The 26,347-nt window shown below is 47.9% G+C and overlaps 2 protein-coding genes across 2 annotated transcripts in view; both read left to right on the forward strand.

Annotated features, from left to right (window-relative positions):
* The window catches only part of LOC142251730 (uncharacterized), a 56,256-nt gene that overhangs the window by 14,888 nt on the left and 15,021 nt on the right, over nucleotides 1-26,347 (forward strand). The window contains exon 9 of the mRNA XM_075324786.1: nucleotides 22,884-23,102. Coding sequence (XP_075180901.1) covers nucleotides 22,884-23,102 — 219 coding nt within the window. The remainder of the gene's footprint in view (nucleotides 1-22,883; nucleotides 23,103-26,347) is intronic.
* Nucleotides 1,095-17,043, forward strand: LOC142250929 (oocyte zinc finger protein XlCOF8.4-like). Its single transcript, XM_075323265.1, has 7 exons — nucleotides 1,095-1,201; nucleotides 2,848-2,999; nucleotides 5,305-5,493; nucleotides 5,568-5,673; nucleotides 5,752-5,849; nucleotides 7,426-7,534; nucleotides 15,883-17,043. Exons 2-7 carry the CDS (start codon nucleotides 2,925-2,927, stop codon nucleotides 16,536-16,538), a joined length of 1,233 nt encoding a protein of 410 aa, XP_075179380.1. The 5' UTR covers nucleotides 1,095-1,201; nucleotides 2,848-2,924; the 3' UTR covers nucleotides 16,539-17,043.

Below are 26,347 nucleotides of genomic sequence, written 5' to 3' on the forward strand. Positions count from 1 at the left end.
TCTTACGCTGCTGTCCGCACTGATTTGCAGCTATAATTCCCCTACTGATGACTTTCTTTACCCTCTATCACTGGATCCATCCTCCATTAGTTCAAATATTGTCGCTGGAGCATGCTCAGATGCACCTAATGACCCTGTATCATAAACATCTGACAGCCGGGTTGTAGCACAGCTCAGCTATACTATGCTGGAGATCCCAATGATAATAGCTGCATTTGCCCCTATGACCCTGTCTTGAAAAACAGATGCACCTAATGACCCTGTCTAATAAAACATAAACTCTCGGCATGCTCATTATTCTGGCAGCCGGGTTGTAGCACAGCTCAGCTATTCTATACTCTGCTCTGCCATGTATGCAGGAAGGAGGGTGTGATTATTCTCTGAACCACCAATAAAATGTAATAAATATTGGCATATAATGGGTCACAGTCACTACTTCCAAAACTAGCAATGGATACATAACAATTGCCCTTGCTGAGATCTATCTCTTTTAGGAAACATATAGGAGAGGGAGGGAGAGAGGGGCCTGCAGCACTGAGGAGGAGCTGGGTGCTGCTGGGAAATATAGTTCATGGTACAGCCTGCTATCATGACTGATGTAATTTAAGGTTGGAGTGACCCCGATAATCAGCTTCTGTAACTACTTATTAATCCTTTCTAAGATCATGTTGTGCTTTTTATTCTGATTTTACTTTGTAGATCTATCTTAATGGAGTACTTAAAGGGATTTTTAAAGGGAGATGAAAGATTATAAAGGGATTATTGATATATATTAGACTTTGATGACGGCTTTATGAAGCTGAATGCACAGAGGGGCAGATAGCGATGACAAATTACACAAGAATGAAGCTTTTTATGTTGGGCCTGTGCGGTAACATACAGGAATTGGGGTTTGCAGTTCAGGCGTATACAATGAGCGGAGAGCCCTGTATACATGGGCCACAATCTGGTGTTTCTGCTTTCTGTCACCGTGACGACAGATCACTTTGTGTATGTCAATCACAGTGGATACATTTGCATGATCATGTGACCAGTCCCATGGATTGGGGGAGGGTGAGGGCTGCTGATGTCATTACATGCTGGGTCACATGATCGTGACATCATCACAGGTCCTCCATCCAGGGTGAGCTGGATCTCTGGAGGGATCAGTGAATGTCTCCATCGTCGCCTCCTATTCTCTGCGGATTCTGCAGACGTCCGGGTAATGACTTGTCCCTGTCACTGACAAGTGAATATTGATAATCATGTGTATAAGTGTGAGGGAACCATGGCGGGCATGTCTACATTCATGGCATCTAATGCAGCAAGTAAACAGTTCCAGATATAGGGCACGTCTTGTGGGGTGTCCCTGGTATACGGCGGGTCTTGTGGGGGGTCCCCGGTATACGGCGGGTCTTGTGGGGTGTCCCCGGTATACGGCGGGACTTGTGGGGGGTCCCTGGTATACGGCGGGTGTTGTGGGGTGTTCCCGGTATACAGCGGGACTTGTGAGGCGTTGCTGGTATATGGTGTGTCTTGTGGGGTGTCCCCGGTATACGGTGGGTCTTGTGGGGCGTTGCTGGTATACGGCGGGTGTTGTGGGGTGTCCCCGGTATACAGTGGGTCTTGTGAGGTGTCCCTGGTATACGTCAGGACTTGTGGGGTGTTCCCATATACGGTGGGTCTTGTGGGGTGTCCCCAGTATACAGCAGGTCTTATCGTTTGGTGTCCCCGGTATACAGCAGGTCTTCTCATGGGGTGTCCCCGGTATACGGCGGGTCTTGTGGGGTGTCCCCAGTATACAGCAGGTCTTCTCATGGGGTGTCCCCGGTATACGGCGGGTCTTGTGGGGTGTCCCCAGTATACAGCAGGTCTTCTCATGGGGTGTCCCCGGTATACGGCGGGTCTTGTGGGGTGTCCCCAGTATACAGCAGGTCTCCTCGTGGGGTGTCCCCAGTATACGGCGGGTCTTGTGGGGTGTCCCCAGTATACAGCAGGTCTCCTCGTGGGGTGTCCCCGTTGTACAGCAGGTCTTCTCGTGGGGTGTCCCCGGTATACGGCAGGGCTCCTTGTGGGGTGTCCCCGGTATACGGCAGGTCTCCTCGTGGGGTGTCCCCGGTATACAGCGTGGCTTCTTGTGGGGTGTCCCCAGTATACAGCAGGTCTTCTCGTGGGGTGTCCCCGGTATACGGCAGGTCTTCTCGTGGGGTGTCCCCGGTATACGGCAGGTCTTCTCGTGGGGTGTCCCCGGTATACAGCGTGGCTTCTTGTGGGGTGTCCCCAGTATACAGCAGGTCTTCTCGTGGGGTGTCCCCGGTATACGGCAGGTCTTCTCGTGGGGTGTCCCCGGTATACAGCGTGGCTTCTCGTGGGGTGTCCCTGGTATACAGCGGGTCTCCTTGTGGGGTGTCCGTGGTATAGGATGGGTCTTGTGGGGTGTCTCCGGTATACAGCGGGTCTCCTTGTGGGGTGTCCGTGGTATAGGATGGGTCTTGTGGGGTGTATGTGGTAAGTGAAGACTTTCCGGTCTGACCCGATCTCTCAGAATACTGCTTGCTATGATGGAAAGGTGTCCGGACAAACACAGCTTTGCAGCTGTATACGGGGGCAGAGATCGGACCCTGAATGGGGGATAAGCTGCTGTTTGTAGAGATTCCCACAAGCATCAGTTTTTTTAAAGTTTGTTTTTTAGATGAATACTCTCTCACCCCCCCCCCCTTCGTATTTCCTTGTAGGTCTTGTCCCCCATAAGTCGTCTTTAGCTGCAGCTCAAAGTGTTTGTGATTTCAGATTTAAAAAATGAATGACTCTTCAATAATTTTTTCGATGTTCTCCTTATAGTTCTGGTATCTCCGGTCTTCTCTGCAGGTTCCCGCACTGTGCCATCTCTCTGGTCACCTTTCCTCTACACGATCATTGTCCGACCACTGACCGACCACTGAAGGATGGACACGAGTCACCACAAGACGGAGCAGATACTAGACCTGACCCTGGAGATCATCTACCTGCTGACCGGGGAGGTGAGGACTGTGACAATCGCGGAACGATGGAGGCGCCATCATCAGAAGCTCTTAGAAATGTATTTAGAAGCATTGAGCAGTAAGCTTTGTTCTGCCCTGGGTCGGCGTCAGTCCGGTAGACGGGCCAGGGCTGTCTTCTCTTTTGCATTTTCGATGTTGCTGACATTTACTCGGCCTTGAGATGCCGGCCCGAGACGTGAACACCGCCCCGGGCTGGACGCCGGACGCCGGACGAGGGCAGCGGGAATCTTCTTGTTCATCTAGTCTCTGATACAGTTTTATATATTCACCATTTTGGCCGTTATGTTACGATCTTTATTAGGCTGGATTATAGTTATTCAGGACATGTAATATATGCAAATTTTGTTATGCATATTATTAACTAATTTACATAAATTCATCTTAAAGGAGTTTACCAGGTGATGTGGCGCGTTCAGGGTGCGCAGCCGTCCATCACGCCCCTGTAATAAGCTCTGCCTCAGTATTCCTCTGACCTCGGCACATGTCTGTGAAGGACCGGTTCAGGGAAAGCTCCTCCTTATAAATTTCTTACACATGTCATCCAGTCTGATATCATTCTTCTCAGGATCGGATATAATCCTCTGTAGGGTACACTTACACGAGCGTATGACTCGGACGAGAAAATCTCATATTGCACTAGGACCAATGTTAAGGGTACCTTACACGCTGCGATATCGGTAACGATATCGCTAGCGATCGTACCCGCCCCCGTCGGTTGTGCGTCACGGGCATATCACTGCCCGTGGCACACAACATGGCTAACACCCGTCACACGGACTTACCTTCCCTGCGATGTCGCTCTGGCCGGCATCATCATGTGCGGCATCACAACAACATCACGCGACAGCCGTCCAATAGAAGCGGAGGGGTGGAGATGAGCGGCCGTAACATGCCACCCACCTCCTTCCTTCCTCATTGCCAGTGGACGCAGGTAAGGAGATGATCGTCGCTCCTGCGGTGTCACACATAGCGATGTGTGGAGCTGCAGGAACGACAAACAACATCGCTACTTACCAGACAACGATTTTTGGTAAATGAACGACCTCTCATTTACCAATGATTTTTGTCTCTCTTGCGATCGTTTAAGGTCGCTGCAGCCTGTCAGACGCTGCGATGTCGCTACCGGCGCCGGATGTGTGTCACAAACACCGTGACCCCGACGATATATCGTTAGCGATGTCGCAGCGTGTAAATGGCCCTTTAGTCAATGAGGGAGAGCAGATGGTCAGCTTTTTTCTCATACAGATTCTGGATGAGAGAAAAGTTGCAGCATGCTGCGATTGTCTGCAAGAGCCGTGTCACCCGCACCCATACAAGTCTATGGGTACAAGTGAAACATTGGATTGCACTCAGATGACATCCGAGTGCAGTGCAATATCGCATCAGCTGACAATGGAGGAGATAGGGGAGATTAGTCCTGCCCTCTCCTCCGCAGCTGTGATCCGATTGCAGGATAGGATCACAGTATAATGACACTCGGGTCACGCTGACAGCATAGCGGGAGCCGAGGGTCATTAGCATATCGCATTGGATACCATACCATTGTGTGAATCCAGCCTTACCCAGAATAGCTGAGAGAGGGATAAGCTGGTGACAGGTGACGGTAGGTGGTTCGTGTTTTACCTGAAAAGAATAAGTTATGTGTATAAGTTGGCGGTCGATATCGCAGGTCATTTTCCATCAGTAGGGATAGGCCAGGTGGCGTTGAGTTGCCCAATATAGGTATAGTGTACAGTAATCAGAGAATATGACCTTTTTTGACATCCACAGGTGGACAAATCACAATCCGGTTTTCGGCTGCAGACAGGAGCTTTTGTCGGGTGATCACCAGTTATAGGCTCCTGTCTGGAGCAGGAATCCAGTTTTTGATTTGTCAACCTGTAGACGTCAATAAAGGTAATAGTCGCTGAAAATTGTACCCTATACCTGCACTGGGCATCTCGCCACCACCTGGCCTAATCCTACATCCATTGTTAACCCTCTCATGTTCTCTTACCATTCCTTACTTTTCTCTGAGCCTCCTGGCCACCACCATAGTTGTACCTTTCTTATCATTTTGTATGGGAGGTTCAGCCATCTTTTATCTAATGTAGATGAGGGGTTTAATCCACTCGGCCAAACCGGGAAAACAACATTGGTGTTAACGGAACGTCATCGTTACATAGATTAACTCGATTTTGTAAAGTTCTACTCAAATCTGAAAAATGTCTCATCGTTCTATGGATAAACTTGGGACCAGAGATGATGATGAGTGATGTGTATCCGTGCGTGTCTCCGTACACAGGATTATATCATAGTGAAGAAATCTGATAAGTATGTGACAGCCGACTCCGATCACCAAGCGTCAGGACGATGGAGCAAGATTAGAAGCTCCATCATGGGGCCTCGACCTCCATCACTGATACATGAGAGGAGCAACAAGCAGAAGATCATAGAGGTCACCAATAAGATCCTGCAGATGCTGATGGCAGAGGTGAGCGCTGCCGGGACATAATACTGTAATATGAGGGGTAAGGAATGACTGATGACTGTATCATCCTGTGTCAGGACGTCACTGTCAATCGCACCACGGAGGAGTGGGACTTTATGGAAGAACACAAGGATCGATGCAAGGATGCCATGATGGAGGAGCACCAGCCCCTCACACCACCGGGTAAGGGGAGATCGGCCTCTCCTGGGGGGGTCACATAGACTCACGATGTGTATTTAGTAACTTTGCTTCTTGTTACAGATGCATCCGGTAATAGTCCCTCGCCACAAGGTTGTCCCCGTCCTCTTTATCCTCGGGAAGGTCCAGAGGAAAATCCCAATGTCCCACAGGATCAACAGGTAGAAAAATGGCCACTACGTTAGGCCTAAAACACACTTCCGCATAAAAAACATACGTGTGACACGTTCCGTTTTTCGGGTCCGTGTTCCGTTTTTTTATGGGCGTTTCTTCGGTACGTATGACTTCCATGTGATGGCGTATGCTTTCCGTGTGTAGGTGTGGAATGTCCGTGTATGCGTCAAGTACGTACGTGTGCAGTCCGTGTGATATCCGTTTCAAATGATGCACTTTTCTTTAACCCCTTCAGCCCCCGGGCACTTTCCGTTTGTGCGTTTTTGTTTTTTTGCTCCCCTTCTTCCGAGAGCCATAACTTTTTTATTTTTCCATCAATCTTGCCATGTAAGGGCTTGTTTTTTGCGGGACGAGTTGTACTTTTAAATGAAACCATACGTTTTACCATATGGTGTACTGGAAAATGGCAAAAAAATTCCAAGTGCGGAAAAACTGCAAAAAAAGGGTGATCGTACAATAGTTTTTGGGATATTTTATTCACTGTGTTCACTATATGGTAAAACTGATGCATCTATGTGATGCCTCAGGTCAGTGCGAGTTTGTAGACACCACACATGTATAGGTTTACTTGTGTCTAAGGGGTTAAAAAAAATTCACAAGCTTGTCAAAAAAAAAGTGGCGCACGTTTTGCGCCATTTTCCAAAGCCCGTAGCATTCTCATTTTTTGGGATCTGAGCCTCAGTGATGGCTTATTTTTTGCGTCTCGACCTGACTTTTTAACGGTACCATTTTTGCGCAGATGCTATGTTTTGATCGCCTGTTATTGCATTTTGCGCAAAATTTGCGCCGACCAAAAAACGTAATTTTGGCGTTTGGAATTTTTTTGCCGCTACGCCATTTACTGATCAGATTAATTAATTTTATATTTTGATAGATCGGGCATTTCTGAACGCGGCGATACCAAATATGTGGATATTTTTTATTTTTTTTAACCCTTTAATTTGCAATGAGGTGAAAAGGGGGTGATTTGAACTTTTAGGTTTCACGCGATTCCACCCGCGGCTAGCAGGCACACATGTCAGCTGTTGAAAACAGCTGATATGTGCGCGGATCGCCGCCGCCTGCCCGCGGCAGGGGGCAGGGCTTAACGGTTCACGATCCATGACGTACCCAGTACGTCATGGGTCGTTAAGGGGTTAAAAATCACGTAGAAAAAGCATCATCATCAGATACTGGTGTGTTTAATTGGAACTAGTTGAACTGTAGGATTGGTAACATGTGTTTTTGATTTTTTTGATTAAAAACGCACACGGACGATACGTGCTGAACACGGACATGCTACGTGTGCCATCCGTGCAGGCACGGACCCATTGACTTTAGCGGATCCATGCCTGCGTGTTGACGGCCAAAAACGGACATGTCGTCCGTGTAGAAAAACGCACACACGTACTTACCACACGGACACACGTTCCGTGTGATTTTACGTGTGTCTGCCATCTACCATAGGGGAACATTGGTCTACGTGTCTCCGGTACGTGCAAAAACGTACCAAACACGTACCGAAGGCACGGATGTGTGTTGCGGGCCTTATACTGTATTTTATCAACTGCATTTTAATTTTAGATCGACGGCCTGATTATTGTCAAAGTGGAAGAGACGGAGGGAGACAAGGAGTATTACCGAGGTGACGTCCTGAGGAGCGGAGAGGAGACTCCTACCAATGTCAGCACAGGTGAGAACCGGCCCACGGGGGACAGCCACATCAGAGACTTGTCTTGCACCTCATCTGTCAGGATTGCTCAACGCTCTCTTAAAGAAGGGAAAAAAAGTTTTAAAATTCATAAAAAATGTAAAAAAAACCCCAACAAACTCCTAACATTTCTATTTTCCCTCTTTTAAAATGCTATATATATATGTATGTATATGTATGTATGATATCTATATATACAGTGCCTACAAGTAGTATTCAACCCCCTGCAGATTTAGCAGGTTTGATAAGATGCAAATAAGTTAGAGCCTGCAAACTTCAAACAAGAGCAGGATTTATTAACAGATGCATAAATCTTACAAACCAACAAGTTATGTTGCTCAGTTAAATTTTAATACATTTTCAACATAAAAGTGTGGGTCAATTATTATTCAACCCCTAGGTTTAATATTTTGTGGAATAACCCTTGTTTGCAATTACAGCTAATAATCGTCTTTTATAAGACCTGATCAGGCCGGCACAGGTCTCTGGAATTATCTTGGCCCACTCCTCCATGCAGATCTTCTCCAAGTTATCTAGGTTCTTTGGGTGTCTCATGTGGACTTTAATCTTGAGCTCCTTCCACAAGTTTTCAATTGGGTTAAGGTCAGGAGACTGACTAGGCCACTGCAACACCTTGATTTTTTCCCTCTTGAACCAGGCCTTGGTTTTCTTGGCTGTGTGCTTTGGGTCGTTGTCTTGTTGGAAGATGAAATGACGACCCATCTTAAGATCCTTGATGGAGGAGCGGAGGTTCTTGGCCAAAATCTCCAGGTAGGCCGTGCTATCCATCTTCCCATGGATGCGGACCAGATGGCCAGGCCCCTTGGCTGAGAAACAGCCCCACAGCATGATGCTGCCACCACCATGCTTGACTGTAGGTATGGTATTCTTGGGGTCGTATGCAGTGCCATCCAGTCTCCAAACGTCACGTGTGTGGTTGGCACCAAAGATCTCGATCTTGGTCTCATCAGACCAGAGAACCTTGAACCAGTCTGTCTCAGAGTCCTCCAAGTGATCACGAGCAAATTGTAGACGAGCCTTGACATGACGCTTTGAAAGTAAAGGTACCTTACAAGCTCGTCTGGAACGGAGACGATTGCAGTGGAGTACGTTACTTATGGTATTGACTGAAACCAATGTCCCCACTGCCATGAGATCTTCCCGGAGCTCCTTCCTTGTTGTCCTTGGGTTAGCCTTGACTCTTCGGACAAGCCTGGCCTCGGCACGGGAGGAAACTTTCAAAGGCTGTCCAGGCCGTGGAAGGCTAACAGTAGTTCCATAAGCCTTCCACTTCCGGATGATGCTCCCAACAGTGGAGACAGGTAGGCCCAACTCCTTGGAAAGGGTTTTTTACCCCTTGCCAGTCTTGTGACCCTCCACGATCTTGTCTCTGATGGCCTTGGAATGCTCCTTTGTCTTTCCCATGTTGACCATGTATGAGTGCTGTTCACAAGTTTGGGGAGGGTCTTAATTAGTCAGAAAAGGCTGGAAAAAGAGATAATTAATCCAAACTTGTGAAACTCCTTGTTCTTTGTGCCTGAAATACTTCTTAATACTTTAGGGGAACCAAACAGAATTCTGGTGGTTTGAGGGGTTGAATAATAAATGACCTCTGAATAAACTTTTCTCAATTTAAAAAAAAGAAAAAAAAAAGAAATAACATTCTTTTTTGCTGCATTTCACACTTCCAGGCTGATCTACAGTCCAAATGTCACAATGCCAAGTTAATTCCGAACGTGTAAACCTGCTAAATCTGCACGGGGTTGAATACTACTTGTAGGCACTGTATATACAGTGCCTTATGAAAGTATTCGTCCCCCTTGAATTTTTCAACCTTTCCCCACATTTCAGGCTTCAAACATAAAGATAAAAATGTAATGTTCTGGTGAAGAATCAACAACAAGTGGACACAATTGTGAAGATGAACAAAATGTATTGCTTATTTTAAACCTTTTTAAAAAATAACTGAAAATTGGGGCGTGCGATATTATTCATCCCCTTTACTTTCAGTGCAGCAAACTCACTCCAGAGGTTCATTGAGGATCTCTGAATGATCCAATGTTGTCCTAAATGACTGATGATAATAAATATAATCCCCTGTGGGTAATCAAGTCTCCGTATAAATGCACCGGCTCTGTGATAGTCTGAGTGTTCTGTTTAAAGCGCGGAGATCATGATGAAGACCAAGGAACACAACAGGCAGGTCCGTGATACTGTTGTGGAGAAGTTTAAAGTCGGATTTGGTTCCAAAAAGATTTTCAAAACTTTAAACATCCCAAGAAGCACTGTGCAAGCGATCATATTGAAATGGAAGGAGTATCATACCACTGCAAATCTCCCAAGACCCGGCCGTCCATCCAAACTTTCATCTCAAACAAGGAGAAGACTGATCAGAGATTCAGCCAAGAGGCCCATGATCCCTCTGGATGAACTGCAGAGATCTACAGCTGAGGTGGGAGAGTCTGTCCATAGGACAACAATCAGTCGTACACTGCACAAATCTGGCCTTTATGGAAGAGTGGCAAGGAGAAAGCCATTTCTCAAAGATATCCATAAAAAGTACCATTTAAAGTTTGCCACAAGCCACCTGGAGACACCAAACATGTGGAAGAAGGTGCTCTGGTCAGATGAAACGAAAATCAAACTTTTTGGGCACAATGCCAAATGATATGTTTGGCGTAAAAGCAACACAGCTCATCACCCTGAACACACCATCCCCACTGTCAAACATGGTGGTGGCAGCATCATGGTTTGGGCCTGTTTTTCTTCAGCAGGGACAGGAAAGATGGTTAAAATTGATGGGAAGATGGATGGAGCCAAATACAGGACCATTCTTGAAGAAAACCTGTTGGAGTCTGCAAAAGACCTGAGACTGGGACGGAGATCTGTCTTCTAACAAGATAATGATCCCAAACATAAAGCAAAATCTACAATGGAATGGTTCACAAATAAACGTATCCAGGTGTTAGAATGGCCAAGTCACAGTCCAGACCTGAACCCAATCGAGAATCTGTGGAAAGAGCTGAAAACTGCTGTTCACAAACGCCTCCATCCAACTTCACTCAGCTCCAGCTGTTTACATAGGAAGAATGGGCGAGAATTTCAGTCTCTCCATGTACAAAACTGATAGAGACATACCCCAAGCGACTGCAGCTGTAATCACAGCAAAAGGGGGCGCTACAAAGTATTCACTTACAGGGGATGAATAATATTGCACGCCACAATTTTCAGTTATTTATTTTTTATAAAAGTTTAAAATAAGCAATAAATTTCCTTCATCTTCACAATTGTGTCACTTGTTGTTGATTCTTCACCAGAACATTAACATTTTATCTTTATGTTTGAAGCCTGAAATGTGGGAAAAGGTTGAAAAATTCAAGGGGACTGAATACTTTCACAAGGCACTGTGTGTGTGTGTGTGTGTGTGTGTATGTATGTGCCTCCCCACCACCGTGCGGAGCTGCCGCCCCACCTACTGTCTCCTCCCCACAATCCTATAGAATGTAAGCCCGCAAGTGCAGGGTCCTCTTCCCTCTGTACTAGTCTGTCTATTGTAACTCGTGTATGTATTCTGTATGTAACCCCTTCTCATGTACAGCACCATGGAACTTATGGTGCTCTATAAATTAAATAAATAAATAATTATATATATATATATATATATATATATATATATATATATATATATATATATATATATATATATATATATATATATATATACACAGGGTGGTCCAAAAGTAGGTGGACAGTATGTGTAATAGGGTTATGAAGGGGGAGATTTATCAAATGTGGCGTAAAGTGAAACTGACTCAGTTGCCCTTAGCAACCAATCAGATTCCACTTTTCATTCTTCACAGACTCTTTGGAAAATGAAAGGTGGAATCTGATTGGTTGCTAAGGGCAGCTGAGTCAGTTTCACTTTACACCATGTTTGATATATCTCCCCCTTCATAACCGTATTACACATACTGTCCACCTACGTTTGGATGGCCCTGTGGATATATAGATATAGATATACTGTATAGACCAAACGTTTGGACACACCTTCTCATTCAAAGAGTTTTCTTTATTTTCATGAGTCTGAAAATTGTAGATTCACATTAATAGCATAAAAACTATGAGTGAAAACATGTGGAATGAAATACTAAACAAAAAAGTGTGCAACAACTGAAAATCTGTCTTATATTCTAGGTTCTTCAAAGTAGCCACCTTTTGCTTTGATTACTGCTTTGCACACTCTTGGTATTCTCTTGATGAGCTTCAAGAGGTAGTCACCGGAAATGGTTTTCCAACAGTCTTGAAGGAGTTCCCAGAGATGCTTAGCACTTGTTGGCCCTTTTGCCTTCACTCTGCGGTCCAGCTCACCCCAAACCATCTCGATTGGGTTCAGGTCTGGTGACTGTGGAGGCCAGGTCATCTGGCGCAGCACCCCATCACTCTCCTTATTAGTCCAATAGCCCTTACACAGCCTGGAGGTGTGTTTGGGATCATTGTCCTGATGAAAAATAAATGATGGTCCAACTAAACGCAAACCGGATGGAATAGCGCACCGCTGCAAGATGCTGTGGTAGCCATGCTGGTTCTGTATGCCTTCAATTTTGAATAAATCCCCAACAGTGTCACCAGCAAAGCACCACCACACCATCACACCTCCTCCTCCATGCTTCACGGTGGGAACCAGCCATGTAGAGTCCATCCGTTCACCTTTTCTACAAAGACACGGTGGTTGGATCCAAAGATCTCAAACTTGGACTCATCAGACCAAAGCACAGATTTCCACTGCTCTAATGTCCATTCCTTGTGTTCTTTAGCCCAAACAAGTCTCTTCTGCTTGTTGCCTGTCCTTAGCAGTGGTTTCCTAGCAGCTATTTTACCATGAAGGCCTGCTGCACAAAGTCTCCTCTTAACAGTTGTTCTAGACATGTCTCTGCTGCTAGAACTCTGTGTGGCATTGACCTGGTCTCTAATCTGAGCTGCTGTTAACCTGTGATTTCTGAGGCTGGTGATTTGGATAAACGTATCCTCCGCAGCAGAGGTGACTCTTGGTCTTCCTTTCCTGGGGCGGTCCTCATGTGAGCCAGTTTCTTTGTAGCGTTTGATGGTTTTTGCCACTGCACTTGGCGACACTTTCAAAGTTTTCCCAATTTTTCGGACTGACTGACCTTCATTTCTTAAAGTCATGATGGCCACTCGTTTTTCTTTACGTAGCTGCTTTTTTCTTGCCATAATACAAATTCTAACAGTCTATTCAGTAGGACTATCAGCCGTGTATCCACCAGACTTCTGCACAACACAACTGATGATCCCAACCCCATTTATAAGACAATAAATCCCACTTATTAATCCTGACAGGGCGCACCTGTGAAGTGAAGACCATTTCCGGTGACTACCTCTTGAAGCTCATCAAGAGAATGCCAAGAGTGTGCAAAGCAGTAATCAAAGCAAAAGGGGGCTACTTTGAAGAACCTAGAATATAAGACAGATTTTCAGTTGTTTCACACTTTCATTTCATTCCACATGTGTTAATTCATAGTTTTGATGCCTTCAATGTGAATCTACAATTTTCAGTCATGAAAATAAAGAAAACTCTTTGAATGAGAAGGTGTGTCCAAACGTTTGGTCTGTACTGTGTAATGTATATTTTTTAATTGTTTTGGACCTTTACATATGGGTTCCATACAATCTATCAAAATCTAAAATTCTTTAACATACAATGGTAAAAAAAAAAAAAATTTGAAACGCCAGAATTTTTTTTTTTTTTTTTTAATCTCTGAGAAAAAAAAATTAAATATAAAGTGATCGCATGTGAACAAAAATGTGAAGAGCAAAAAAAAAACCCAAGCCCCTCCCGTAAATTCATCAACGAAATAAAAACATTTACGGGTCTCAAGAAGTGATGACACAAAGGAAGTTTTTTTTTCTTTTTTTTTTTTACTAATTTATTTATTTTTTTCACTCATAAAAAAAACCCAAACTAGACAAGTTTTGGTATCGCTGTAATCATACTGACTTGACGGATTGTATTATCAGGTTGTGTCTATTAAAAAATGGACGCCATACGAAAAAAAAGCCAAAAAACAATGGTGGAATTGATGGATTTTTCACAATTTCATTGCACATAGAATTTTGCTCCTCGTTTTCTAATACATTGTGCTATAAAGTGAGTGGTGTCATTTAACCCATTCACCACCTGGCAATTTTCTGTTTTTCGTTTTCTCCTCCCCTTCTACCATGAGCCATAACGTTTTTATTTTTTCCTTCAATATAACCATATTAGGGCTTGTTTTTTACGAGACAAATTGTACTCTTGAATGACACCATTCATTGTACCATATAATGCACTGGAAACGGCGAAAAAAAAAAATTCCAAGTGCGGTGAAATTGCTAAAAAATGCAATTCAACAATTTGTTTTTTGGGCTTTTTATTCACTGGGTTCACGATATGGTAAAACTGACCTGACAATATGATTCTCCAGATCAGTATTATGTATGTCAGGATCAAACATGTATTGTTGTTCTTTGTTTTTTTTTTCTATTTAAGTGGTAAAAAAAAATCAGTAGTTTGTAAAAAAAAATAAAAAAAAAAAAAAAAAAATATATATATATATATATATATATATATATTTATTTTTATATTATAATAAATATATATATGTATAAAAATTAAAAAAGTAACTTATCTCCATTTTTCTTTATCTGGGGCTATGTGACTGCTTATTTTTTGCGTCCTGAGCTGCTGTTTTTTACTTATGCTCTTTTTGGGCAGATATAATATTTTAATTGCCTCTTATTGTAATGTAAAAAAACCTTAATTCTGGTGTTTTTAACTTTTTTTTTGCTACTCTGTTTACCGATCACATTCATTTATTTTATATTTTACGATCGATCGGACCATTTCTGAAGGCAGCAATGCAAATTATTATTTTTTTTTTGTTGTTTTTTAATGGGGCAAAGGGGGGTGATTTGAAGTTTTGTGGGTTTTTTTTTTTTACTTTTTATCGTATTTATTAGTCCTCTTAGGAAACTTAAAGCTGCTGTCACGGGGTCCTTCTCCGATATCACACAATCAACAGAGCGAGAGATAAGTGAGCAATCCAAAGAACATTTATTCCAAGCAAATTAGAAGGTCCATAAAAATAATCCACCACACAGAGGGTAAAATAGTCCAGTAATGGGATAAATGTCCCGGGGATGAGTCACAATCCTCCAGCAGTCCTTTTCCAGGGAAATTGGGGTGTATAAATGGCTCTCTGGGGTGCTGCCTGTAGCCGCAGCTTCTCCCCCAGAGGATCAGTCTTCGGACGGTGTCACACTTGCGATAGCCTCGTGTGAGTCTCGCGGTGCATCACCCGGCGCGGCCGCACACCCTCAAGACAGGAGCGTGTCAGCTGCATAGAGATGCATGCAACCGACCCGCTCCTGTGAGGAGAGTGTGAGTCCGTGCCGGGTGATGCACCGCGAGACTTACGCGAGTTACACGCAAGGCTATCGCAAGTGTGACACCGGCCTTCCTTCTTGTGTCTTGCCCTTCCCAGCCAGCCAGACTGAATAATCTCCCAGGTAAGCAGAGAGTTTGGGTGGATTCCAGGCCCCTCCCCCAGACTTAGAGACAGACGCACTGCAGGAGGTGATTAACCTGCAAACAGGATAATGTACACAGAATTGTCAGAGCACCATGCCTAAAATACGAACCTACACAAAATTATACACAACCCCCATATTCCACCATCACATCCGCGATCATCCGGTCACTTGCGCTGGGTGTCAGTCGCGCTCTGTACAGCAGAAATCATGATTTCCTATGAATGTCGCTCGCAGCCGGGGTCCACAGGAAGTTCGTCGTGACAGTGTTGGGGGTCATTGGCTGACCCCTTGTTGTCATGACAACTCATTGGTGTCCTGTGATCGTGTCACGGGGCCACCGATGGGACAGGGGAATGACGCGCTCCCTGTCGGCATTTGTTAAATGCCGTGGTTCGATATTAACAGCAGGATTTAACTGGCGCCTGTTAGAGGCAGATGATAGCTGACCAGATTAGCTGACATGTGCATGGAATGATGCGGGCTCGGCGTATGAGCCTGCATCAAAGACAGGGAGCCAAGTCATACAGCAAAAAGCAAGTCCTCATACGACTGTCGATTGAAGACTAAAAAAATTGTGATATTTGGAAGAAAGTGAGGAAAAAAATGCAAAAAAAAAACAAATTTGGACTCGGCTAAGTTAATAAGTACTTTATGGCGCGTTGTTGGACTGATGGCTCCTCCACCCTCTCTGTAGTCGCTCTTTCTTGACTTGTTGCACTTGTCTCTTTTCTTTCCCCTAATAGATGCGGCCCCGAGCCTCGGCTACAGACCTCTGTCTTCAGGGTGTGAAGCGGAGCCCAATGGCACGCAAAGCATTAACGAACTGCAAAACATGACCATGAACATTTCCTCCTTGATCCACAGCGGAGATCCGTTATCGGTTCACAACACCCTCACCCAACCTCCGCCCGATCACTCCCAGACTCTACATCTGATCCCAGGGCCCGGAGGCGAGAACCAGATCAATGATCCGAACAGCAAGGGCCCGTTCCCGTGTCCAGTATGCGAAAAACTTTTTAACATCAGATCAAACTTATTTCATCACATAAAAATCCACCCGGTGAAGCCGATCTGCACCATGTGCGGGAAATGCTTCAAACGGAAAACGGATCTGATCAGACACCATAAAACGCACAAAGGGGAGAAGCCATTCTTGTGCTCAGAGTGCGGGAACCTCTTCACGGTGAAGGCCGATCTTCTGCCGCTTGTCTCGGAGGAGCAGCCGTTCCCACGTCCCATATGTGGGAAATGTTTCTTCCAGAAATCAGATGCTGCTCATCAGAATCAGGGGGCTCACAAGGCGGAGAAGCCGTATAGCTGTACGGCCTGCGGGAAAGGGTTTATCCACAAAAGAAATCTCGTCCAACATGAGAAGACCCACACAAAAGAGAAGTCGTAGTCATGGTCCCAAAATGTATGCATCAGAGATTTCACGGGGAAGGAGCAAGTTTTGTGTTTAGCGTGTAGGAGGTTTTTGTATAAATCATGTCTGATTAAAGGGACGCTATGTGGGGTTCATCTGCAGGGTAACAGCATTCCACACCTGCCCGGCGCCGGCACTTGGAGCCCCAATGAAGGGGGGAAAAAACTTTATTCCTCCCAGCAGCAGTTGGGTTTCAGTCATAGAGGCGGCGCCAGCGTGAGTTCAGTCACCGCTCTGTGTATGGGGCACAGCAACTGTAACCGCTCCCAGCAGTGACTGTCAGCAAGGTCTAGTGCTGAGCGGCTGTCAGTCAGTGGACGGTTATCACCTGCGTTCTCCATACACAGAGCGGTCACTGAAGCTGCATCGGCGCCGCCCTTACGACTGGAAGTGGAGTGGATTCTTTCGCATTTGTTTGACTGTCGCTCTTGTCTTTTGGAGAGTGCTGTGGACGCTTCATTATCATCGTTTGTTTTTGTATTAATAAATCAAATGTTGAATGCTAGAAAAAAATATGGGACGTCTTCATCTCAGAAATCAAATAATCTCATCGAACGTCCAAACCAAACAGGTTTATCAGTGAAGCCGAATTGTTCAATTCAAAGGGATCCTGTCGGGAGAAGTTTACTAATGACATTATTAGAGATGGGAGAAATGATTTGCAGAACTCCAGTCCATCGCCCGGTCAGTATCTGTGACGGGAGGTCTGCGGATTGCCTCACCCCGAGGAGCCAGGCGTGCGGGGCGGGAAGGAGAGTCACCGCTCTCATGTCCAGCGGCACCGATTACTGACCGGGTCCTGAGAATCACTTATTTTATCATTACTAGTTATATCAGTCTTTTATTAATCCAATGTTACATCCTCCAAAAAAACAGCCGCACCCGGGCCTGTATTTACCACTAGGCATTGGAGGTCATAGTATATAAGGGGGCGGTGTGGTGGTCATGGTATATAAGGCTGCGTGCTCACGATCAGGGTTTGCAGCGTTTTGGACGCAGAATGTTTCAGCTGCATCCAAAACGCTGCGTTGTACAGTACAGGCACAGTGGATGGATTTCTAGAAATCCCGTGCCCACTGTGCTGGTCTTTCCCGCAGAAAACACTGATCTGCGGTGCGTCTTTCTAGACCACAGCATGTGAATTGTTTGCGGCAGAGTTGCAAGCTTCCTCCGCAGGGAGAACACAAGCCAGAGACCGCAACTACCCGAGCCCGGATTGTGTGCACAGGCAGCTGCGGCCTCCTGCAAAGCAGAATCACAGCAAAAACACAGTGGGTCCTGATCGTGGGCACTTACCCTAAAGGGGGACAGTGTGATAGTCAGAGCATATAAGTGGGATGGTGTGGCGGTCGTGGTATATAAGGGAGGATGGTGTGGCGGTCGAGATATATACGGGGGGATGGTGAGGCGGTAGTGGTATATAAGGGGTGGTCATATATAAGGGGTGATGGTGTGACAGTCATGGTATATAAGGAGGGACAGTGTGGTGGTCATGGTATATAAGGGGTGGACGGTATGTGGTCGTGGTACATAAGGGGGGCGGTGTGGCGGTCGTTGGTATATAAGGGGGGGATAGTGTGACGGTCTATAAGAGGGCAATGTGCTGGTCGTGGTATATAGGGGAACAGAGTGGTGGTTGTGTTATATAAGGAGGGACAGTGTGGTGGTTATCTAAGGGGTGGACGGTGAGCAGTCGTGATATATAAGGGGGGCGGTGTGGCGGTCGTTGGTATATAAGGGGGGGATAGTGCGGCGGTCTATAAGAGGGCAATATGCTGGTCGTGGTATATAGGGGAACAGAGTGGTGGTTGTGGTATATAAGGGGGGACAGAGTAGCAGTCGTGGTATATAAGGGGGGACAGAGTAGCACTCGTGGTATATAAGGGGGGACAGAGTAGCAGTCGTGGTATCTAAGGGGGGAAAGAGTAGCAGTCGTGGTATCTAAGGGGGGAAAGAGTAGCAGTCGTGGTATCTAAGGGGGGAAAGAGTAGCAGTCGTGGTATCTAAGGGGGGAAAGAGTAGCAGTCGTGGTATATAAGGGGGGACAGAGTAGCACTCGTGGTATATAAGGGGGGACAGAGTAGCAGTCGTGGTATATAAGGGGGGACAGAGTAGCACTCGTATATAAGGGGGGACAGAGTAGCACTCGTGGTATATAAGGGGGGACAGAGTAGCAGTCGTGGTATATAAGGGGGGACAGAGAAGCAGTCGTGGTATATAAGGGGGGACAGAGTAGCGGTCGTGGTATATAAGGGGGGACAGAGTAGCGGTCGTGGTATATAAGGGGGGACAGAGTAGCGGTCGTGGTATATAAGGGGGGACAGAGTAGCAGTCGTGGTATATAAGGGGGGACAGAGTAGCGGTCGTGGTATATAAGGGGGGACAGAGTAGCGGTCGTGGTATATAAGGGGGGACAGAGTAGCGGTCGTGGTATATAAGGGGGGACAGAGTAGCGGTCGTGGTATATAAGGGGGGACAGAGTAGCGGTCGTGGTATACAAGGGGGGACAGAGTAGCGGTCGTGGTATACAAGAGGGGACAGAGTAGCGGTCGTGGTATACAAGGGGGGACAGAGTAGCGGTCGTGGTATACAAGGGGGACAGAGTAGCGGTCGTGGTATACAAGGGGGGACAGAGTAGCGGTCGTGGTATACAAGGGGGGACAGAGTAGCGGTCGTGGTATACAAGGGGGGACAGAGTAGCGGTCGTGGTATACAAGGGGGGACAGAGTAGCGGTCGTGGTATACAAGGGGGGACAGAGTAGCGGTCGTGGTATACAAGGGGGGACAGAGTAGCGGTCGTGGTATACAAGGGGGGACAGAGTAGCGGTCGTGGTATACAAGGGGGGACAGAGTAGCGGTCGTGGTATACAAGGGGGGACAGAGTAGCGGTCGTGGTATATAAGGGGGGACAGAGTAGCAGTCGTGGTATATAAGGGGGATTAGCACATTCATACATCTGCAACGTTTGATCCAACATATACATGTTATTGTCCATGATTCCGTCTCTCTCCGGGTCCTGTGCAGTCTATGGCTGCAGAAACCTCACAATTAGAAATATATGTGAATCATTCTGTACTGATGATACAGCTATACAGAAGGCAAGAATAGGGCTGATCACTGATATAAAGATCAACAGAAGTGGGGCGACAGCGGGAGGTGGAGTGGACGGGAGAAGTGAACTATAAAGGGCATTACTAGAGTTCCAAGTGACAATTCGGCCTGGAGCCTGATCATTCACACAACCCGATCAGCTGCGGATAAGAGGCGGTTTACAATAAGGCACAAATAATGGTAACACTACTCTCCAGTGCACATAGGACCGCGCTGTTCTCAGCAGCACGCCGTATTACACAGGACAATGTGCCGCCGAGCTTACAAATAATTTCATCCAACGGACAACCCCTTTGCTCTCTCTTATGAATGTATGCCTTTCCCTCTATCTCATGTGTCCGCCTCTTCATCTGATCCATTTCACATCTAAAGGCCCCATACACCTTATATAAGTAAGTGAAACCCAGTGTCAAACCATCTGATGTGTACAGGGTCCTCCTGAGACGATGAAGTCAGGGGAGAGAAGGATTCAGCAGCTTCTGTTGACCGTCTAATAGCAGCTCTCATAGAGAACAGCACTCGGCGGAGGTGATCGTCCCTGTGTACGGAGGAGTCGACAGCGAGAGCTGCCCGTCCAACGATGAATCGTTCACAGTGATTTTGTGGAGCGGGTGCCAATTGATGTTCGGTAGTGACGTTTTGTGGAGGAAAGCAATGTTTATATTCTACTGCGTAGCGGATGGGTAACCAGTGCAATGACTGGCACAGGCGGAGGCACTGGTGAAGTGGCTGGACAGGAATATGGCCTTAGCTCTCGCATTCACGACAGATTGGAGAGGGGAGAGTTTAGTAAGCGGGAGACCGATCAGTATGGAGTTGCAGTAGTCCAGGCGAGAATGAGAAAGGTTTTTTGCAGTTTTAAAGGTGAGAAAAGGTCGAATTCTGGAGATGTTCCTTAGATGCAGGTGACATGAGCGAGTGATTGTATATGGGGAATAAAGGAAGGAGTCAAACATAACCTGAAGACAGCGAGCGGCTGCTGGGGAGTGATGGTAGAACCACACCCAGAAATGGCAATATTGAATGTAGGTCGGTTAGTAGAAGGAGGAACGAGAAGTTCAGTGTTGGAGACCCTGTCAATGATCTGTGACTGCCGGACGGGAACCGGGAGTGCGGCCGATCCCTGGAAGCGGACCTCCGCGGTCATTCTCCTGATTAGCCGGCGTGGAGTCACTTTATATGAGCATTACAGCATAACTATGTCACACCAGGCTGGAAAATGAAGAAGCCACAGATGTGGGCGGCGAGAGGCCAAACTCAGGGATCCCATCTAGAGAACCGACGGCTGCAAACTCTACTGCCGGGGGCAGATGGCAGATCATCTCTATCTGTGTCCAATGCACGGCTCCAGATCATACTTTATTTTACTCACTTATATAGCGCCATTAATTCAACAGCGATGTACAGACCTGATCTCACATCCAGCTGACTTTTTTCTTATTCTATCTATCCTATCTTTATCCATCCCTCTATCTATTTCTCCATCCATTCATCTATTTTCCTCTTTCCTTCTTCCATCCCTCTATTTTCCATATTTCTTTCATCCCTCTCTCCTTCTTTCATTCCCATCTCCCTCTCTTTTCATCCCTCTTTACTTCCTCTCTCCTTTCATCCCTCTATTTTCCCTCTCTCCTTTCATCCCCCTCTCCTTTCTTTCTTTCCTCCCTCTCTCCATCTTTCCTCCCTCCTTTCATCCCTTTTTCCTCTCTTTCTCCTTTCATCCCTCTTTCCTCCCTTTCTCCTTTCATCCCTCTTTCCTCCCTCTCCCCTCCCTCTCTTTCCTCCCCCTCTCCTTTCCTTCATTCATAACCCTCTCCTTTGCTTCTTTCATCCCTCTCTCCATTCATCCCTCTATTTCCATCTTTCCTTCCTCTCTCCTTTCATCCCTCTTTCCTCCCTCTATTTTCCCTCTCTCCTTCTTTCCTCCCTATATTTTCCCTCTCTCCTTCATTCATCCCCCTGCCCTTTCCTTCTTTCATCCCTCTATTTTCCCTCTCTCCTTCATTCATTCATTCCCCTCTCCTTTCATCCCTTTTTACCTCCCTCTATTTTCCCTCTCTCATTCCTCTCTCCTTTCCTCCCTTTATTTTCCCTCTCTCCTTTCCTCCCTCTATTTTCCCTCTCTCCTTTCCTCCCTCTATTTTCCCTCTCTCCTTTCCTCCCTCTATTTTCCCTCTCTCCTTTCCTCCCTTTATTTTCCCTCTCTCCTTCCTCTCTCCTTTCCTCCCTCTTTCCTTCTTTCCTCCCTTTATTTTCCCTCTCTCCTTTCCTCCCTCTCTTTTCCTCCCTTTATTTTCCCTTTCTCCTTCCTCTCTTTTCCTTCCTCTCTCTTTTCCTCCCTCTCTTTTCCTCCCTTTATTTTCCCTTTCTCCTTCCTCTCTTTTCCTTCCTCTCTCTTTTCCTCCCTCTCTTTTCCTCCCTTTATTTTCCCTTTCTCCTTCCTCTCTTTTCCTCCCTCTCTTTTCCTTCCTCTCTTTTCCTCCCTTTATTTTCCCTTTCTCCTTCCTCTCTTTTCCTCCCTCTCTTTTCCTTCCTCTCTCTTTTCCTCCCTCTCTTTTCCTCCCTTTATTTTCCCTTTCTCCTTCCTCTCTTTTCCTCCCTCTCTTTTCCTTCCTCTCTCTTTTCCTCCCTCTCTTTTCCTTCCTCTCTCTTTTCCTCCCTCTCTTTTCCTCCCTTTATTTTCCCTTTCTCCTTCCTCTCTTTTCCTCCCTCTCTTTTCCTTCCTCTCTCTTTTCCTCCCTCTCTTTTCCTTCCTCTCTTTTCCTCCCTTTATTTTCCCTTTCTCCTTCCTCTCTTTTCCTTCCTCTCTTTTCCTCCCTCTCTCCTTTCCTCCCTTTATTTTCCCTTTCTCCTTCCTCTCTTTTCCTTCCTCTCTTTTCCTCCCTCTCTCCTTTCCTCCCTTTATTTTCCCTTTCTCCTTCCTCTCTTTTCCTTCCTCTCTTTTCCTCCCTCTCTCCTTTCCTCCCTTTATTTTCCCTTTCTCCTTCCTCTCTCCTTTCCTCCCTCTCTCCTTTCCTCCCTCTCTCCTTCCTCCCTCTCTTTTCCTCCCTCTCTTTTCCTCCCTTTATTTTCCCTTTCTCCTTCCCTCTCTTTTCCTCCCTCTCTTTTCCTCCCTTTATTTTCCCTTTCTCCTTCCCTCTCTTTTCCTTCCTCTCTCCTTTCCTCCCTCTCTCCTTCTTTCCCTCCTCCCATAATTTCCTGCACATAAAGGACCTTACAGACTCCAGACCACGTGACCAGCCGCTCTACAGACAAGCTTTGTCTCTGTGGCTCCGCCCTCACACCACACGTGGTGGTGACGTCACGGCAGGTCCTTCGCCCCCCGTGCAGCCTCCCGATGCTCCCGGTCAGTGCGCGCTGCATTTATTGTCATGTGATCTGTGTCTCCGTTTCTCCCCCGCGTCTCCAGCGCCCTGTACAGACCAGCAGGTAATGCCGCACTGGTGTCACACACGCTGCAGGCTCCGGCTGTATGTGCCCTATGTATGTGGGATGTCTGAGGACTGCTGAAGGGCAGGAGACCCTGCAGTGACTACTGGGGGTGACGGGAGGGCACTGGTGTGTCTACTGGGGGTGACGGGAGGGCACTGGTGTGACTACTGGGGGTGACGGGAGGGCACTGGTGTGACTACTGGGGGGTGACGGGAGGGCACTGGTGTGTCTACTGGGGGTGACGGGAGGGCACTGGTGCGTCTACTGGGGGGTGACGGGAGGGCACTGGTGTGTCTACTGGGGGTGACGGGAGGGCACTGGTGTGACTACTGGGGGTGACGGGAGGGCACTGGTGTGACTACTGGGGGTGACGGGAGGGCACTGGTGTGACTACTGGGGGTGACGGGAGGGCACTGGTGTGACTACTGGGGGTGACGGGAGGGCACTGGTGTGACTACTGGGGGAGACGGGAGGGCACTGGTGTGACTACTGGGGGTGACGGGAGGGCACTGGTGTGACTACTGGGGGTGACGGGAGGGCACTGGTGCGACTACTGGGGGAGACGGGAGGGCACTGGTGTGTCTACTGGGGGTGACGGGAGGGCACTGGTGTGACTACTGGGGGTGACGGGAGGGCACTGGTGTGACTACTGGGGGAGACGGGAGGGCACTGGTGTGACTACTGGGGGTGACGGGAGGGCACTGGTGCGTCTACTGGGGGGTGACGGGAGGGCACTGGTGTGTCTACTGGGGGTGACGGGAGGGCACTGGTGTGACTACTGGGGGTGACGGGAGGGCACTGGTGTGACTACTGGGGGTGACGGGAGGGCACTGGTGTGACTACTGGGGGTGACGGGAGGGCACTGGTGTGACTACTGGGGGTGACGGGAGGGCACTGGTGTGACTACTGGGGGAGACGGGAGGGCACTGGTGTGACTACTGGGGGTGACGGGAGGGCACTGGTGTGACTACTGGGGGTGACGGGAGGGCACTGGTGCGACTACTGGGGGAGACGGGAGGGCACTGGTGTGTCTACTGGGGGTGACGGGAGGGCACTGGTGTGACTACTGGGGGTGACGGGAGGGCACTGGTGTGACTACTGGGGGAGACGGGAGGGCACTGGTGTGACTACTGGGGGAGACGGGAGGGCACTGGTGTGACTACTGGGGGAGACGGGAGGGCACTGGTGTGTCTACTGGGGGTGACGGGAGGGCACTGGTGTGTCTACTGGGGGTGACGGGAGGGCACTGGTGTGATTACTGGGGGTGACGGGAGGGCACTGGTGTGACTACTGGGGGTGACGGGAGGGCACTGGTGTGACTACCGGGGGTGACGGGAGGGCACTGGTGTGACTACTGGGGGTGACGGGAGGGCACTGGTGTGACTACTGGGGGTGACGGGAGGGCACTGGTGTGATTACTGGGGGTGACGGGAGGGCACTGGTGTGACTACTGGGGGTGACGGGAGGGCACTGGTGTGACTACTGGGGGTGACGGGAGGGCACTGGTGTGACTACTGGGGGTGACGGGAGGGCACTGGTGCGACTACTGGGGGTGACGGGAGGGCACTGGTGCGACTACTGGGGGTGACGGGAGGGCACTGGTGCGTCTGCTGGGGGTGACGGGAAGGCACTGGTGCGTCTGCTGGGGGGTGACGGGAGGGCACTGGTGCGTCTACTGGGGGATGACGGGAGGGCACTGGTGCGTCTACTGGGGGATGACGGGAGGGCACTGGTGCGTCTACTGGGGGATGACGGGAGGGCACTGGTGCGTCTACTGGGGGATGACGGGAGGGCACTGGTGCGTCTACTGGGGGATGACGGGAGGGCACTGGTGCGTCTACTGGGGGATGACGGGAGGGCACTGGTGCGTCTACTGGGGGATGACGGGAGGGCACTGGTGCGTCTACTGGGGGATGACGGGAGGGCACTGGTGCGTCTACTGGGGGATGACGGGAGGGCACTGGTGCGTCTACTGGGGGATGACGGGAGGGCACTGGTGCGTCTACTGGGGAATGACGGGAGGGCACTGGTGCGTCTACTGGGGGATGACGGGAAGGCACTGGTGCGTCTACTGGGGGTGACGGGAGGGCACTGGTGTGACTACTGGGTGTGACGGGAGGGCACTGGTGTGTCTACTGGGGGTGACGGGAGGGCACTGGTGTGTCTACTGGGGGTGACGGGAGGTCATTCCAGCTCTTGTTATTGGTGGTACTGGGAGAGTCTTGCGGTTGTTATTGGTGGACTGTGATGTGACTGGGAGACGTTTCCTGCTGGTTTCTTAGTACACTGACTCTTGGTGTAGTGGGAAGGGACGGTCTGGCCATTACGTCTTGAAGATGTTGGTGTGAGGCGTCTCAGATGTCACTGGTAGACGCGTTCATCACAGACTCTGCAGAAAATCTGCAGCAAAGTGTGAGACCTGCCCGAATCCAACCACAACAAGCAGCGGAGCAGATTATACACCCCCAGCATGTGACCACTCCACCTCTGTGACTGCAGAAACTGCCTGCTGCAGACATTCCCTGTTATCTGCTGTATAGAGAGGTGTTATCAGTCATTGTACAGGAGGAGGAGGTGAGCTGTGACATCACCTATTGTGAATGGTGGATCCTGTGTTATCAGTCGTTGTACAGGAGGAGGAGAAAGTGAGCTGTGACATCTAATGTGAATACATAAAACTGATTTAAACAATAGGTAATTTTCTCCCAGCACTTTCATGTGACGTCTCTTCCGTATTAGCAGAAAATATATTGCATCAGACAGGACTGTATTTAGCACCGAAAGTTCAGAAATCCAGCGACCTCCAGTGAAAAGTTCCCGGGTTCATCGGACGGTGCTGGTGACTGTCCGGTAACGGATCTGGTTCTGTCACTTCCAGCTTCCCGGTTTTATGATGGAATTGGATACATTATGCAGCTTTTGTGTTGATCGGTTGTTGCAGTTGTCGGGGATGTTGCAGTTGTCGGGGATGTTGCAGTTGTCGGGGATGTTGCAGTTGTCGGGGATGTTGCAGTTGTCGGGGATGTTGCAGTTGTTGGTTGCACGCAGCCCCCAGGGGAGGCGCCTTCCTATTGTGGAGCCACTGATTATTGGCTCTAGTGCTCTGCTCCATCATAAACAGAGGAGTCGCCCTCGTGTAGGGGATTTGTAAGATCTGTTTTGGGGGGAAAAAAAAGTTATTTTTGGCTAAGTACAATATGTGCAAACCTGCGATCCGACCTCTTTACTAATCTGCGAGAATG

The sequence above is a fragment of the Anomaloglossus baeobatrachus genome, chromosome 9, assembly GCF_048569485.1.
Source record: "Anomaloglossus baeobatrachus isolate aAnoBae1 chromosome 9, aAnoBae1.hap1, whole genome shotgun sequence".
Lineage (NCBI taxonomy): Eukaryota > Metazoa > Chordata > Amphibia > Anura > Aromobatidae > Anomaloglossus > Anomaloglossus baeobatrachus.